The sequence below is a fragment of the Falco peregrinus genome, chromosome 7 (assembly GCF_023634155.1).
Source record: "Falco peregrinus isolate bFalPer1 chromosome 7, bFalPer1.pri, whole genome shotgun sequence".
Lineage (NCBI taxonomy): Eukaryota > Metazoa > Chordata > Aves > Falconiformes > Falconidae > Falco > Falco peregrinus.
Window position 1 is genome coordinate 30913974 of NC_073727.1, and position 17130 is coordinate 30931103.

The window sequence follows — 17130 nt, forward strand, 5'->3', positions numbered from 1 at the left end:
GGCAAAAGCTGCAATTTTTCCATCAATAGCTTGTATTTCAAAATTTCTGATGGAAACTCCCTGTATTAACTATATCTGTTTGTCCAGTAAACATTTTCTCATTTTTAAAAATTTCAAAATACCCGCTGAGCTAACATGCATTTGCCTGTTTCATTCCCTAATGAGACTGAGAGAGGCAGCACAGATGCATATTAGCAGGAAAGGCCACATGCCATTTTCCTCTACCACCCCACCTCCCATAATAACAGCTCACTTCAAAACAATTAATGCATGAATGAGAAATGTCTAAAACCCCAAACCTATTTAAATGCTAGACGGGAAAGTTTAGGATCCTGAAGGAACTGAGGGAGACAAGTAGCAAAGACCCTGGACTTCAGGGCAACAAGCTCCATTTGTTCAGGGACCTGATCTGTAAGATCCAACAGGAGAGTTCCCTGTTGGGCTAAGGTGCCCAGGAGACCTCACTGGTCTTCAGTGTCCCATGGCAGGAGCGCAGAGTGGCCGCAAACCTGAAGAAACCAGGGGAGCACACAGAGCAGGAGTGGGCAGGGGCTGTCCCGCAGCAGTACAGGGGGGCTGCCCAGGGGAGAGAAGGCCAAAGCTCAGCTGGAAGCTGCCACGGGACAGGAGAGAACTCTACGGGTACATCAGCAACAAAAGAAGGACCAAACAAAACAGGGACCCACTGCTCCACAGGTTCAGAAAAGTAGTCACAAAGGACATGAAAAGCCTCAACCGCTAGGTGTCTTTTTTGCTTTGGTCTTTACCAGCAAGGCACACTCACGGGGCTTAAGTGGCAGGAGCCTGGGGAAAGGCGGCAGGCAAATGAAAACCAAGCTAGGAGCAGAGCACTTAAGCAAAATGGACACACACAAGTCCACGGGACAAGATGAGATGCCTCTGACAGTGCTGAGGGAGTTGGCTGACGTCATTGCAGGGGCTCTCTAGATCACCTCTGAAAGGCCATAGTAAGCAAAGGAGGACCCTGGTAACTGAGGGAGAAAGCAAGAAAACAGTGGAATATGCTTGTCCAGAAGACAGGGGAACTACAGGCCCATCAGCCTTATTCCAAACCCTGAGAAGAAAATGGAGAAAATCCTCCTTGATTCTATTTCCAGGAACATGAAGGACAGAAATACCTTTGTGAATAGCAAGCATCATTTCCCAAAGGCAAAATGTGCTCAGCCAACCCAGTTACTTGTGATGAAGCCACTGGCTCTGTGGATGAAGACAGAGCTGCAGACATCCTTTACCCTGACTTCAGTGCGTTTTTTTGGTGCAGTCTGCCTTTGCACTACAGCAGCCAAAAAGGCATGATAGACTAGACAGCTGGTCAACGAGGTTGATGAAAAATGCGGCTGGACTGACAAGCTCAAGACTGCAGTTAACAGGTCAAAGTCTAACTAGCATCTAGCTATGAGTGACATTTCTCTGGGCTTAATCTGAACAACAGAGCAGAACACACTCACCCAGCTTCACGGATAATACCGAACTCCAGCAATCATGAAGCTGGAGAGTAAGGCTCCCATCTGAAGGACCTCAACAGGCTGGAGGAGTGAACTGACAAGTCTTGTGGAGCCAAATAAAAACCAATGCAAAAATTTTATACCTAATGTGGGATAATCCCCTTCCACAGTACATGATGGGAACTTAGAGGCTAGAAAACAGCTTTGCAACAGATGTCCTGGGGGGTCCTGATAAACAACCTGTAGAACACAAGCAAGCAAGGCATCCTTGCAGTGATGAAGGATAATTGTATAGTGGGCTGCACCACTTTAGCAAGAGTGGTTGCTAGTGATGGGAAGCAATTAACACTTTCTATGCAACATTCCTGATGCTGCAGATGGGAGGCTGTTCCTGGTTTTCAGCTCCCTTGTACCAACTGGAGATTTAAAAGAAAAAAAAAAAAAAGGTGGAGAACACATGACATACAAGAAGAGATAGATGGTGATGGGTTTGTTCAGACTAGAGAAGATAACTTAATAACTTAGTGGGTGCCTACAGAGAAAAGATAGCCGAGCGCTTCCCAGTGGTGCACAATGAAAGGAAAAAAGGCAGTGGTCACCAGTTGCAGCAAGAGATATTTTAACTGGATAAAATAATAATTAAACAAACAAACAAAAACCTACAATAAGGGTCTTCAGACACTGGCATATGCTTGTCCAGAGGGGTTACGGTATCTCCCTCCACAGAGATTTTCCACACTTGAGTGCACAAGACTGAGCAACCGGATTTAATTTTGAAGTCAGCCCTGCTCTAAGCAAGAGATCAGGCCTCCAGAGGTCCAGTGGTGAGTCTGAATCTCTCTCCCCCAACAACAAAATCCTGTGGTAAGCAGAAGGTTGAGAGGACTACAGTGTGCATAAACGCAGGACAGCCATGTCTCCGTAATACTTTCAGCTGATCAGGCTGCATATGAAAACCATTCAATGAAGTTTGAAAATGTTCTCACAGAGCATCTACTTTCTGCAAGGTTTAGATTTACATAATGAAAAAAATAAACTTGAACTAAACTGATTATTGAAGTACTCTGATTTCTTTGCTCATCCTAATGTTCTGGATTTTGCTTGCAGCATATATATAAATTACCTTTTCCATTTCAATGTTTATTTGTATAAAAATACACCAAACCCAAACAACTATGCCTTTCACTTTTTCAAGGTGTATATTCAGATCAGAGCTTGCCCCAACAAACTACATCTTCAGTTACAGACAACAGAATCTATTATTTAACAACTGCACAATATATTTGGCTCTTAAGTAAAACATATATATAGAGATACAAATACATCTCTATCTCAATACATGAATACAGTGATTTTTTTAAAGAAACTGCATGAAAAGACTTATGGGCTTTTCTTTGGAAAGGTCACTTTTTAAAATTGCCCTTCCTGATCCATGATGTCACTTCAGCCCTTGACAAGATCACACACATTTCCATGAAGAGTCGGTTCAGGTTCAGTGCCATGTTTACTCTAGAGCTTTACAGAATAAGACATAAAAATACCAGTCAAGTTGCAGTTTGTCTTTACATAGCATAGTTTTTCCCATGGTGATTCTTCAGACAATCTCACCAGAACAAAGAAAGCAGAATGTGGCTTTGAAGTATTATGACTTTTAAAATACGTAATATGTATAACTCTTCTCTCTCCAAATGGTAACTAGGTTTACTGTTGCGTGATTGAGCGGGTGTCTGCATGTGTGTGTGTAAATCCATTGCTGCAAATGATTAAAATCTACTTCTCTTCTTTAAGCTTTAGTTTGAAGAATCCAGTATTATTATCTAGGTCCAACATAAAATTTCAAGTGCAATTCTCAAAATCACAGATGGGTGGAGAACTATAACCACAGTAACAAGCAACAGATTTCCCCACAGACAGCAGTATGGGCAAAGCTTTATCATTTGTATCACCCTTCAGTGCACCAACAGATGTCAGTGCTCAAAGGCAGTGAGAAAACTGACAGTGGAGTTAAAGACTGGATCTGCATTTGCGTGTGTTTATCAGTGAACAGTAAAATTACTATCTCCTTAAGCCCTACACTTTGAAAGCAAAATGTTTTCTAGCTTGTTATTCTTTTACATCAGCTACTTCTTATTTCCTTGGAAAGAAAGCAGTCCCTGAACAAAAGAAATTTCGAAAGGCGAAGAGATGTTTATTATGCAGTGGACCAAGCAAAAGAAAAATAGGCAGATACTTTAAAAAAAATAACCTTACATTGGTCTGAATACTAATTAAAGCAGCAAGCCACACTGATCTAATGCCATTTTATTGTAATGTTTTAAAAGCACATATCGACTTTGAATAAATAATTAAAAAGAGGGATTATGTTGCCAAGCAGTAAGATCACCCCTATACAAGTCAGATGATGTAAAATTCTGGACAAAAGTATCAGTCTTTCTTTTCTACTTTACTCATATAAACAATACACAGTACTGCCTCTAACATAAGTGCCAGCAATATGTATCTTCACAGGAGAATTTCAAAGCTGCATGCTTTTACATTAAAATTGCAACTTCTGCTTCTGCCCAGCATCAAAGAAAAAAGTTGATTCTTCTGAAATAATTTTTAAGATGTGCACAGGAAGTCTTGTAATAGCCAGATGTTCCATAGTCATAAGCTCATTCATTGCACAGAATCATTTTCGTCCTTTGCTCAATATTACCTACCATCTCTTCCGATCTTTATGTATTTCCTTACCTTATTAGAGATTTGCATTTAAAAAAAAAGGGGGGGGGCAGGAGGGGGCAACTTTCTTAGAAGCCAGACTTCCATTCCCTTGCTTTATTCCTAAGACAATTTAAAAGCCAAGGTACATATAGTTTCCAAGAGGGAGTGGGAGGACAAATGAAAGTACATTTTACACTTGTAGTTACCTTTGCATAAGAGACTGCATATCTCAGTGTTCCCACAAGGGCTGTGAATGTTTAACTTTTAACAGTTGTAAGAATGTAACAGCAGGTTATGTGCTCATCCAATCTGTTTGAAAAGCTTTTAAAATTAGAGGCACTGGAATGAGCAATACCTGTATCTTCATAAACACCAGCTATAAAATCCAATCAGCTTACTGCAGAGTTATAGCAAGTTGTCATATTATTTTGTACAATTATTTCTTGGTTACAACAGAGTTCAAACTGAAGATTTCAAGAAAAGATTTCTGCAAGAAAGGCAGAATTTTACTACCCTGCCTGCCTGCCTTCAAAACAGCGCTGGACTAGAACATTTGATTTCAAGTATTGCTTAAAAAGCTTACAACTAGTGACCTGAACATAGAACCAGGGAGTCTCAGGTTTAGCCTCCCCCTGTAATAAACAGTGCGATTAATAGCAGTTTAGAGGCAAACCACAACTGCCCATGTGTAGCCGTGAACCAGGCTCCAAACCCCAGGTTTAAACTGATCCTAGTGAGCTGACATGCCCAGGCTAGAGATCTGCAGCATGGGTATGAGCAAAGACAGCCTTCACCCTCCAGCACACAGTAACAGCTCCTGGTTTAGCGGTGAACCACTGAACAGGATCCAGGCAATCAAGCTCTGCTCTTAAACCTGTCACACTGTGCAAGTCACTAGACCCCTCTCAACACTGGAAAACCAAACTGCTGTCTCACAGTAGTAAAGTCTTCTGGATTCTGCAGGCAAGGCTGCTGAGCACTGCGATATGACAGTGGCTTAACTGCAATTCTGTAAAAGGTTTCATTTAATCTGGTTTGGGCAAGCATGCACTTTATTACTTACCAATTATGTTTTCATGACAGACTTGAAGACCTGATTATAAAAAGTCATGGAAAACAGAACAGCGATGCTTCTTAGAAGTGTGTCACATGTTTAACAAAAACCCCAAAACACCAAACAAGAAGAGGAAAAAAAAATGTTTTGTGGATAAAGACAATTTTCACACAAAAGAAGGAACCAGTATATTGAGTATCTGGTACATTGCCCACATTGCTTAATTCATAGGTCCACCTAAACAATTATTTTCTTCATTTGTAAAATGACAGTTCTAGAAATAACTTAGAAATAGACCAATCTTTCAAAACTGAACATCTAAAACATGCCACATCTGAATAGTGGAGTTAGTTACCAAAAAAGCACACAACCAGAGTGTTTCATCATCTCTGTACCATCTCAGCCGGCAGTTTATTGCCAGAGAAGTGCTGCACTGTTAGACAGCAGCAAACACTGAATCAAAGCCACTTTCCTGAAGTATAACTTACACTGCCAAATAAATTAGGAAGAAACATTTTGTACTTGTAAATAAAGGAACTACTTGTTAAGATTTTATATTTAAGATGAAAACTGCAGAAATTTGCACCTACACTGGCTCCCCAGGCTAGAAAAAAGAATAACCGAACCAAAGACAAAGTTAACACTCGGTAATTCCTACAGCAGCACGTTTCAGATAGCTCTAAGAGAAGGTCTGTCCATCCAACAGCCATACAAGTGCTTCTGTCATGACATTAACTAACTTCCACATGAAGCGCTGTCTCCTGTCCCCATGATTTCCTTGTCATTAACATTCAAAGGAGCTATCAAAGCCTGGCTGTCACCACTCTTATTTTCCCCCTGAATAAGACATTTTTTGGCCTTAGTGGCAGATTTTAATGAACAGGTGGAAATTTTCTGCTTCAGTTTGTCCACAGCACAGAACTACTGCCTTAAGCAACTGTATTCACCAACATGATATACTTTATTTCTTTATATTTCATGGCTGCCATAGGCTGCTACACTAACATCAAATACAAAATCATCACCATGAGAATATAACTTTTGCCAAAACTTAGGAGACATTCCATTTTAAGCTTTACCTCATGTCTTTACATCACCTTATTTAGCTTTCACAAAGAGTCCTGTGCATCTGGAATTTACGTTTTGCCTTTACATAAAATGTGCACGTGGGTTTTCAGTTAAAGAATTACTCATGTGCTTGTTTTTTTTGATATCCAGATGTTTTCCACTGCCTATTTAAAACCTTTTCATTTCCCCCACAATTCTGAGGATCTACTTACATAGGACATTCAGTTAGTTTTGGTAAATCTACCTGTTGAGAATGTAGACCAAGTCCTAATGTAAGAAAACTAAATATTCTTAGCTCACAGAAAACAGGTATAAGGCTGAAAAAAACATGAACTAGCAATGGGAACACACCCTATTCCAGTCAAATATGCACTCAGCCACACACTGAGACATTGCTCCATCTCATGACCAATGTTCAAATCAGACAGGTGTTTGCCTATATGACAGAAACTTTGGGTCATTTGACTGAGAAGAAGCTGTCAGGTTCTCAAAAGACAACAAAAAGGCAAGTAAAGCAACTCACCTAAAACAATGTCCTCCCCTAAAAAGACCTTAAGGGTTTCTAGCAGAAAGAATGTTAATTTGGCAAATACAGAAATAAGCATATCCTGTTTCATGTCTTGTGGACAAAAAGATGCCTCAGTCCCATCCTCCTCCACTTTAGTCTCCTTTCAAACACACTAGCTAAAGGGGGGTCCACTGCTCCCATGGTCATCACACCTCCACTAAGCCATTTTGGCTCCCTACCTCACCAGGCCATGAACCCAATAAAAGTGAAGGGAGCTTTCTGTCTGGCTGGCAAGCGAGAGATTCCTTAAGTCACTGAATCATACTCTTAGTAACTCATATGACACTTCTCTGTGTCTTGCACTGCCATTATCCCTAAAGCAAGCAATTTAATTTACTCTTTTGTGACATTTTAGATGCCTTAAGATAACCCCTGCCACCTACAAGTGCCACTTCCTAAGAGCACAAGTTCCCCAACAAACCCAGGGAAAACATCTGTGAGCCCCATGAGGATGCCCTTAACTTAGGGCTATAAGGTACCTACCTACCCACCATATCTGATTCCCTGTATTTAGGCACTTAATTCACCGCCTTAGTGTCTTTCATAAAACCATTCCAAAAAGAAAAGAGCTAAAAGAACTATAATAAACAATATTTATCAGGAAGGAAGGTACTGCAAAACACTCAAAAAGAACTAGTAGGTACAAAAATATTTAAGATTATAGGCAGATAAATAAAGCTTTGGGGGGAAACCAGCCAAGATTAATTTTAAACTCCTTCAACAAACTCAATGAGAGCAACAATGTCAGCATTAAGGTCACAAAGTACTTTAAGAAAACTTCTTTCAAAATGCATTGCATCATCAGCATGTTGCCAGGATTCATCACACTGCTTACTCATTACATGTCAACTCCTTTCCTTTCACCGTATCTTATTCCTGAAGAAATGCACCATCAGGGAACACAGCTTTTTCTGTTTGAAACCCAAACCACTCACTTTCAAAGCTACATTTTAACTCCTTCCCTCCCCCTCCCATGAAGGACCCCACAACCTCCCAGTAAATGCACTCTGAATTTCAGTCTACAGGAGCTGGGGCTTCAGTAATTCCTGCCACTGTGTCTCTTTTCCCCTTTTCTGTTCTGTGAAAAGGGGTTGGGAGGTAACAGTCTCCTGAAGCACAGCACTTCAGCCTGCTACAGAAGGTTATTACAGCAGATTGAAGTTTTGCTTTGCAAATGTCACATTGTAGAGTTTCAGTTTTAATGGAGAAGCTAGGCCAGAAGATCAGATGCCAGCTCCTAAAACAAAGCTACTCAAAGAGGTTTTGTACCTTTTTCATCCACGCGGTACTGTTCCCTCACCACAGCCAAAACTATCACCAAGTCCACCCTCCTATTAAGGCCTTCAACTCACCAAAACTACCTAACTTGTTTTGCTCTGGCAGTCTTCTGCTGGTTTAGTGAGCTGAAGCAGCTTATGGAGGACTACAGTGGAATTAACACAAAGTAGACAGTGGGAGAAGGCAGTCAAAAGTGGTAAGAAGAGACTCCCCCTCCTCTTCCAACAGCAACAAGTAGTAGCGAGCTCAGTTCATCTCATAAAAATCACCAAAAGGAAATAAATGTACCCCCAACCTGGCACTGGACCCTCCCAGGCAGCAGCACCAGCATACCAGACAGTGGGAAAGCAAGCAGTGAAAGCATGCAGGAAGGCACAAGGGGCCAACCACCCTTCTTCAGTAGCAACCCACCTCCTATAATTTCCCCGTCACTCCTGCTTGTTAACGGAGAGTTCTGATTATGCCCAAGTACTGCTATGTCAAGTGCATATTAGATCTCTGATTATTAGTACTTTATTTCCATACTTAGAAGCTTTTTTTCCTTCAGATATTTCTGAACTTCCCTGCAACATTACTAAGACTTCTTAAACTGAACTGCATAAAAGCCACCACAGAAAACAATTAAACAAAATGAATGCTGAGGAGTTCAGAAGCTCCAGAATTCACACTACCAATGCAACCTCAATTCAGCTCTTTATAGAAAGACAACATGAATTAATCTTCATGCTGTGACATCCGTTTTGCTAACTTTTGACCATTGCCCTGTTGAGTTCGAAAGACTAGTGCCCAGGAGTGACTGTAGAATCAAATAAAATTCTCCTCTCCAAGACTTGTACTACATGACTGCAACAGTTCAGAGCTCTGCAAGTATTTGGAGCACTGCATGACCATGCTCTTCAGACATCGACTCCAGTTTACCAAGGAGGCTTTTATCCTGAAAACATGCCCAAACAGCTTCAAACAATGATGTCTACAGTTTCCAAGCTGGCTACCTTGTACAAGAAGCTGCATTATTATGGTGCTCCACCAACACCAATACTTGCTGTTCAGCAGGATTAATTAGCCTGGGCACAACACCGCACTAACGTGATTATATTGCTTCTAGTATCTGAGCTACCTCATTCATCGTTTTCTATTCCTTTCCTCTGAAATAAAAGGAGTTCAGTTTTTGCTATTTTCTTAACACCTAAATAATTCAATTTTTTGTTGTTGTTGTTAAGTGAGAAGAATGAGACTTGGAAGAGATTAAAGTCAGATTTCCCTAACTGAAACAGTGCATCTCCTGCCTCCATAACCTGTCCCTACTATTACCATTCTCCTCTATCGTTATTACCATCTCTTCTTTTGTTCATTTCAAGCTGCCACTTTTTTCCAAACTGCCTATGCACTTGCAAGTCTTCCCTGGACATCAGAAATAATGATGTCCAGCCACAACCAAAAGGGACAAGACCAGAGACCAGAAGATTTTCAGCTTATTGGAATGGAGTCATCATTGCCTTCCACTCCCCCTATTTTACAGATGGGGAACAGATGTCACAGGAGGTACTTACTCAAAAGAGGGCCCATCTCTCAAATCAGTGAGTGGAAAAGCAGGCATATAAACCACAAACTCCTCATTCACAGTCTGGCGCTCCTATTAGGACACCAAAACAGAGACCAGTGTACCAGGTACCCAGACTCTGCCCCAACTCACAGACACACCACAGCATCAGTGGAACTTCCCGAAGAACTCCAGTTCTGATAAAATACAAGTGGATTGGCATGCTCAAAGGCAACTGTGCCTCTTTGCTCAAGCCTTCCTGAAGCATCTGACATGAGGAAGATGCTCAGAGCAGGCAACTAGGTCAGCCAGTAAAAAATTCAGCAATCACAAGCAACTGACAGCGGTTTTACAACAGGAAGTACTGGGCAAACCCCACTGCCGGCAGCACTGCCAGACCCTCTTTCTTTGGAGTTTGCCTGTAACTCATCATCAGAAGAGAAACAGAGGAATATCGCAGCACCCGTTGGTGTCTCTGGCCCACATCCCCTACCCGTACAGGCACACCTGCGCACAGGCAGGCCCTGTGTGTGTAACACGGTGGGATGGTTATCACACAGACCTTGCAAGCAACCACATTGTTTTGATGGAGTGGAAGGCAAAGGCAGTGACAGCAACACTGTCTCTACCTCTCCATGTTTCCACAAGTCTTTTACTTGCTCATTAAGTTTCTAGAAACCTATTTTTCTAGTCATTTGTCATAATGTGTTAGTTTCAATACTAAAAAAGGTTCAAGAATCTTTATATCCCCACCCCTTTTGAGTTTCACTTTTTTTTTTTCCAAAAATACATGAGAGTATGTCCTAGAAAAAAAGCTTAAAATTCTATACTAAGACTTTGTTAAGAAATGCTATAAAGTCATGGCATTTTATTGTCTTGTGATTGCAAACCATGTTGTACTGGCTAGACTTCTAAACACTTATTTCAGTCTAGAATTTTAAACAGTAAATGAACAAAACATCTCTACGCTGTCTCCCCTCTCAGCTTTAAGTCAGCATGTTTATGAGACACAGCTCTTCCAGGACAGAAATGCAGGGAAGAACAACCTTATTTTTTGGCATTCTTTTCCTTTAAAGTAGCCTGCTTCCTTCTGCCAAAACATCCACAGGAGCAGTTTCAGATTTTGAGTTCTAGTTATATGACATAGATCATACAATGCAGGCGCAAATTCTAGGCTCAAATGAGTATGCAACTACCAGGCAAAAGGAGAGGAGCTTTAAGGGACAATTCCAGTGTCTGTGCATGTACAGCATAGCACAGAAGTTCATACTTTAAAAAGTTACAATTTAAAATTCTTTCTAAAAGGACTGCAGATTAGAATTCCAGCTTGACCTTAAAGCATCAACACAAAAAAGTAGATGAGAGCTTGCAAAGACAGAGAAAAAAGCAACATAAAGGCCGACACATGAAACTGTGAAGCAAGTTAATGCAGAATAGGAAACATTTTACAATCAAGGAAAAAAACAAGCAAAAAAAAATAAACAGTATTCTTCAAAAAAGGCAAATCAAACCAGTCAAGGTACCGCAAAAATGCAAAAGTAATTAAGTAAACAACATGTTAAGGAGACGTACTGAATCAGGAGGAAAGGAAACTCCCAGAAACAACACGTAGTATTGAGGGATTATACTGAGATTTGAAGGAAAAATAAAAAGCTGGAAACTAAGTGCAGTCTCTCTGTCATCTCCTACGCTTACACAGCTGAAAATCTGCTTTAGGGGTATTACTGTGTTGTTGGTGGCTCCTGTGTAGATGTGGAGAAGAAAGAAGAGTGATGGAATGGAAAGGAAGGAAGAAAAACTGAAGATACCGGGGTATGAATGCACATACACATACATATATACAAACATATGCACACATACTCATGTCTATCCATATACAATGAAAGATAACTTGGACTAGTTGGCATGGAGTGGGACCAGCAGCAGCAGCAGTATATTAAGTTTTATATTCTTCCTCCTGCTTATTTACTTGTTGCAGCCTTCCACACTACAGAATCATGTAGATCATGTCCGGAGCCTCGTTACTTCTAAATACTTCTACACAGCAATTCCAGATAACTGGAGAAGGACTTTGCCGGTATTTCTAATTGTTCCATACGCCTCAGGGAGGCTGTGTGACTAAACCAGAAGACAACATAGCCTCTGTGCACTTCGAGAAGTGGTCTATACCTTACACTTCTGAGAGTTTCTCCCTTCAAAATACCTTTGTATTGGTATTTATTGCTTACAACCACTGCACAATTTGCTAAAACAGTTAAACTGATGCAAGGACTCCAGAGCACAGAACACATCTTGAGATTTGCGAGAGCTTATTAGCTGATGCGCCATGTGATGTCAGGGCACACTTTTCAGACCACTCCGTACGAACACACAATAAAAATAAATCAGTCCAAGCAAGGCTAACAATACTTCACAAACATAGAAATACTCCGTAGTTACAGTCTCACTCTTATCTCTTTTCCACCACCACAGAACAGGAAACGTATACTACTAATTAATTCATACACCCTAATCTCTGCAGGAGGCTGAAACTGTCAGTTCGATAAATAAACAGACCAGTAATGACAGGAAGCTGGGCTGTATTATGAGGGAAATTCTGCCGGAGAGCCCGGTCAAGCTTTGCTCGCGACAGCCTTACCTATAGACAGTTTGGGGAATTTCTGAGGACGGACTTTGAAGCGGTGCCCGGACCGACCCAGCAGCACGAACCGACGGGAAGGCGGTTGAGGGGATCTGTCAAACGCACACAGCTCACGTGCTTCACCGCTACAACCGAAACGGACTGTATTTTGCCGAACACTCTCAACCCTTTAGGCAGCCGGTATCACAGCACAGCGAACCGCCGAATCGCGAGGCAGATCGCGACATCCCCGGAGCGCCGCACCGCAGCCGCGCCGCGCACTTGGGAGCGCGGGGGCTCGGGCAGCGCCGGACGGCTCGGGCCAGCTCCGCCTCTGCCGCCGGCGCCGTGCGGTGCGGGGAGAGCGCCGGCCCCGCTAGCTCCGCACCCCGCGCAGCCGCTCGCCGCGCTCCCACCGGCGGCGGCCGAGCCCGGGATGCCCCACGGGGCGCGCAGGCGGGCCCGCGTCGCCGTGGGGCCATGGGGCGATGGGGCTCCCGGGCGCCGCCGTCCCTCCACGGTCCTCGGCCGGCCCGCTGCTGCCTCGGCGGCGCCCCGCAGCCTGCCGGCCCTCGCCGGGCTCTGCCTCCTCCCCGGGTTTCCGTGCAGCAGCGGGGGCAGCCCGGTAACGCCGCCGGCGCCGGCAGCGCGGGGTCCGCAGGCAGCGCTGGCTCCGCGGGCGCGCAGGACGCGCGGCGGGCTGCCCGGGTGCCACCGCCGGCGGGGAAGCCGAGCTGCGCGGCGGCGGGCGGGCGAGGGCCGGCCAGAAAGCCCCCTCCGCCGGGAGCTGGAGGAGGAGGAGGCGGCAGGAGGGTTCACGGCTGCCCCCCACCCCGCCGGCAGCGACCTGTTGCCCCACGCGGGGTTACCGAGGCGCGTCCCCGGGAGCGGGCCCGGCCGCTGGTACCCACCTCCTTGATTTTGGCCCTCCGCTGCCGGACGGCGGGGTCGGCGGGCTCCTGCCCCACGGCGCCGACGGGCTGGCGGAAGAGGCGCTGGGGCAGCCCGGGGGCGCCCGCCTCCTTCCTGCCGCGGGCGTCCTGCAGAAGTTTCTCCTTGTCCTGGCGAATGTCCCTGCGGATCTCCTCGGGCAGCTTCTGCAGCGTCTCCTTGGCCTCCCGCAGAGCCCGCTCGTGGTCCGCGCGGATCCGCTCCAGGCTGCCCGCCCCGCCCGCGGCCGCCGCCGCCGCCGCCGGCGCCGGGCCGCCTCCGGGCTGCGGCGGGGCGCGGGGCTGCCCGCCGGGCGGCGGCGGCGGCGGCTGCAGGGCGGCCGAGTGGAAGAAAACGCCGCTGAGGAGCTTGGAGGAGTCGGGCAGGAAGAAGATGGCCCCGAAGCAGAGGGTGATGAAGGCGCTGAACACCAGCAGCAGCACGAACTTCTCCGTCAGCCGGAACGCGCCGGGGCCCGCCGCCTTCCTGCCTCCGCCGGCCGCGCCGCCGCCCGCGGGGCCGCCCAGTGCCCCCGGCCCCGCCGCGCTACCGAAGAGCGGCAGCAGGCTGGCGGCGGGCATGACCCCCGCGCCGCCTCAGCACGGCGCGGCGCAGCGCAGCGCGCCCCGCCGCCGCCGCGCAGGGACCGCACCACACCGCACCGGACCGGACGGCCGGGCTCGGCTCCGCCGCCGCCGCCTCCCCGCCTCGGCGGCAGAAAGTTTCCCCGGGCGGACACGGCAACTTTTCCCTTCCGCGCCGGCAGCGCTCGGCGTCTGCGGGGCGGGCGCTGTCAGCTCCAGCCCATGCCGCCGGGCCGCCGCCGCCGCGGGTGCCGCTCCCCGCTCCGCCCGCGCGGAACTGCCGGGCAGTCGGGGGCGGGGCGGGGCGGCCGCCGGCCCAATGAAGGGGGGCGGGGCAAGGGCGGGGCGGGGCAAGGGCGGGGCGGGGCGGGGCGCGGGCACCGCCTCTCTGCCGCCCTCCCGCGCTGCCCGGCGCCGCGGGCCCCGGGGGCCGGCCCGGCGGATCGCTGCCCGGGCGCTGCCTGCCCTGCGGGGGGGGGCCGCCTGGCCGGGGCGGCGGGTGTTGCCGCTCCGTCCCCCGCGGGCGGCGGCGGCCCGAGGCGGGCGCACGGCACCGGCACGTGCCGGCCGGCGGGCACGCGCACCCACGTGCGCACTTGTGTCCCAGGTGAGCGTGCACTCGCAGGCGCGCCCGCACGCCCAGCGACACACATGCAGACACGCGTGTGCCCCCCACAGCGGCGCGCGGGGGCGCTTGCACGCTCACGGACACGCGCGCACACGCGTGTGCACACGCTCACACGTGCGCACAGGCCGGGTGAGCCGGCCCGGCGGCGGGCGGCGCTGGGCGCAGTGCCCTTCCCGCTGGTCTAGGAGGAGCCGTGCTCTCCGTCAGGAACCCGGGGTTTCGGTGCGGTTTTATTTTTCTGCCGGTAAAAGGTCCATCTTTTGCAAGGAGGTAGGGGGAACCTAGCCATGTGAGTGTGAGAATTCGACTTTCCCTCTACGCCAGTGCAAATGAAAAAACAACATGTGCTGGCCCAAAGAAAAGTCCTGTTTGATAGCTGATCGGATTGCTGCATCAAGCTCCCCAGGCCTCCTGTGAAACATTTTAAAAAAATAAGATACCTGGTTTATTATTTTGCTCCTGTTACAGAGCAGTGCAATAAACAGTGGGGATGTGAGAAGCAGGGAAACACAATAAAATGCTGGACCACTTTAACTGGAAAAGGGAATCCAGCCAACACCCAGAGGTTTATCTCCAGCTTTTTTTGGAACATACTTAGAAGCCTACCTGGACCTTCACAGTGGTTCAGCACTGTAAACTTCAATGTTTCCTCCAAAATGTGAACCACAGAGTCAAAGAAAACAGTGAGATGTGCTGTTCCCGGAAGTTAAGATGCTGAGGCTGAACGGTTTGTATATTTGCATGACTTTGTTTTGCAAGGGGGAAAAAAAACCAAACCAAAACAAAACAGCAGAGGGAAGCCTGTGCTTTAAACAAGGGCAGGGAGAAGGCATTGCGTAAACTGTAAAGACATGATTTTGAAAATGGACTTGGCATGGGGCTAATTCCACTCCCGGTGGAATTAAGGGGAGTTTTACCATTGACTTAATAGGAATAAAGTAAGGCTGCTGCCCAGTGCTTTTCTAAATCCCATTCTTTAGAAGTTAGAATATGTAATAGATTAATTAAAAACAGGTTTAGAGAAGACAGTTACATAGAAATGTTGGATTGAGTTCTGCAAAACTCCCGTCAGTATACAAGTAAATACTTCTGTAAAATTTCAGGACTATATGTAAAAGTGAAGGATCAGGGGCCCAGTTTTGCATCCAGCAAAATCAGTCATTTCCTTTAGGTTTTGGTCTGCTTTTTTTTAAATCCTATTTTTTTCCTCAGTTGCATTTCCCCACATTTAGATGTAAGAGTATTCCTTTAACTAAACAATAAGCACTCTGATTTTAACACACATTTCCCAGAAATGTGTAACGTGGCCTGATAGCTGTGCCAAGATAAAACTGTTTAGGATTGAAGAATTTAGCCTGCTTGGAAAAGGAGATAAGAATCTATGCTGACTTTTTTTTTTTTTTTTTTTAAAGCAACATTTAAGGTAGCAAATATAGAGTTTAGCAATTGAAAGACAGTCGACTAATGAAAGAGCTTCCTAAATGGTGAAATACCGCACTCAGCTTCAGTGAGCATATTCTGCTTCAGTTGCTGTGTATGTGGGTGTACAATATTTTTCACAGATTGCCCTCAAAACTCATCACTACTTATGTGATAATATTTGGAGGCAGAATTTATTGCTGGAAGAACTGCCTTTCTTCAGTATTCTACAGTAATTCCTAAGGCTGCCGTGTTTCTATAGCACTTCATGAACAGATGCAAGGGTGGGAAGTACCATCACACAGGGCTCTGCTCCTGTGTCTCCTAAACTGAAGCCTCTGCACTCACCAGCCTGTTGCCTTCTTTTGGTGTCCATCCTAAGTGCTAGGGCTTAAATGTGAATCCGTGCCAGGGGTTTCATTGCCACCCTCATCGCTATCTTTGGGACACCCTGCGCCTTTCATGAGCTTGAGGGAAGCAACAACCAGCATTTTCTATGCAAAGACAGAAATTGTTACTAGTCTCAGTGAGGAGGTGTCATTCCAAGGACGACGCTAATCTAGGCCCTAAAATGGAACTCCTCCTCTGGACAGGACCCTAAATTTTGTACGCAAAGCGTTCCCTTTGTTAGCACTTGATGTTGCAATTACCAACAAAGTCATGTGGGAACTATTCAGTGGGACTATTGATGCATGTAAAGTTACGGAGTTGCGGAGCTGTTTACAAGATGAGGGCAATGAAGACTGAAAGAAAAAAAAAACAAACCACCCTGCCTCAATCCAACATTACTATACAAGTCCCTTGGGTTTTTTTCTCAATAATTTGCTTTAGACATAATACAGAACTGTACAAGATATTCCAAAGAACATGAAAATCTGGGGAGTTTCTCAAGAAAACATGTGAAAGTAGAACCAAAGGTTGTACATGCTTGGTTTCGACTGGCTGTGTCCAACAGGCAATGCAGCTGTAAAGGTAAACCATGTTGATAGGTGCTTAAATAGTGTAAAAAAAAAATAATCCAAATAAAGCAGGAACAAACGAAGCCTGATGTTTGCAATAACCTAGTGACAGCAGTGGAAAAGCCCGAGTAGTCTCTCTCTTTTGATACAGCTTTGCCCACATGTCCGGCTGGTGGAAACATTGAGCTGGCTGACACTTTGGGTTGGTGTGGGGGTTTTTGTTTGTTTGTTTGTTTTGTTTTCTTTCTTTTTTTTTTTTTTTTTTTTTTGTGTGTGTGTGTGTGCGTTTGTTTTCATTTGGTTTGGGTTTTTG

General features: G+C 46.0%; 1 protein-coding gene across 2 annotated transcripts in view; it reads right to left on the reverse strand.

Moving 5' to 3' along the window:
- The window catches only part of MAN1A1 (mannosidase alpha class 1A member 1), a 151699-nt gene extending 137606 nt beyond the window's left edge, over positions 1-14093 (reverse strand). The window contains exon 1 of one of the 2 annotated variants that reach the window (XM_055811199.1): positions 13209-14093. In XM_055811199.1, coding sequence (XP_055667174.1) covers positions 13209-13808 — 600 coding nt within the window. In that variant the 5' untranslated portion in view covers positions 13809-14093. The remainder of the gene's footprint in view (positions 1-13208) is intronic. The other variant, XM_055811198.1, reaches the window with a different exon arrangement.
- Between the last annotated feature and the right edge of the window lie 3037 nt (positions 14094-17130).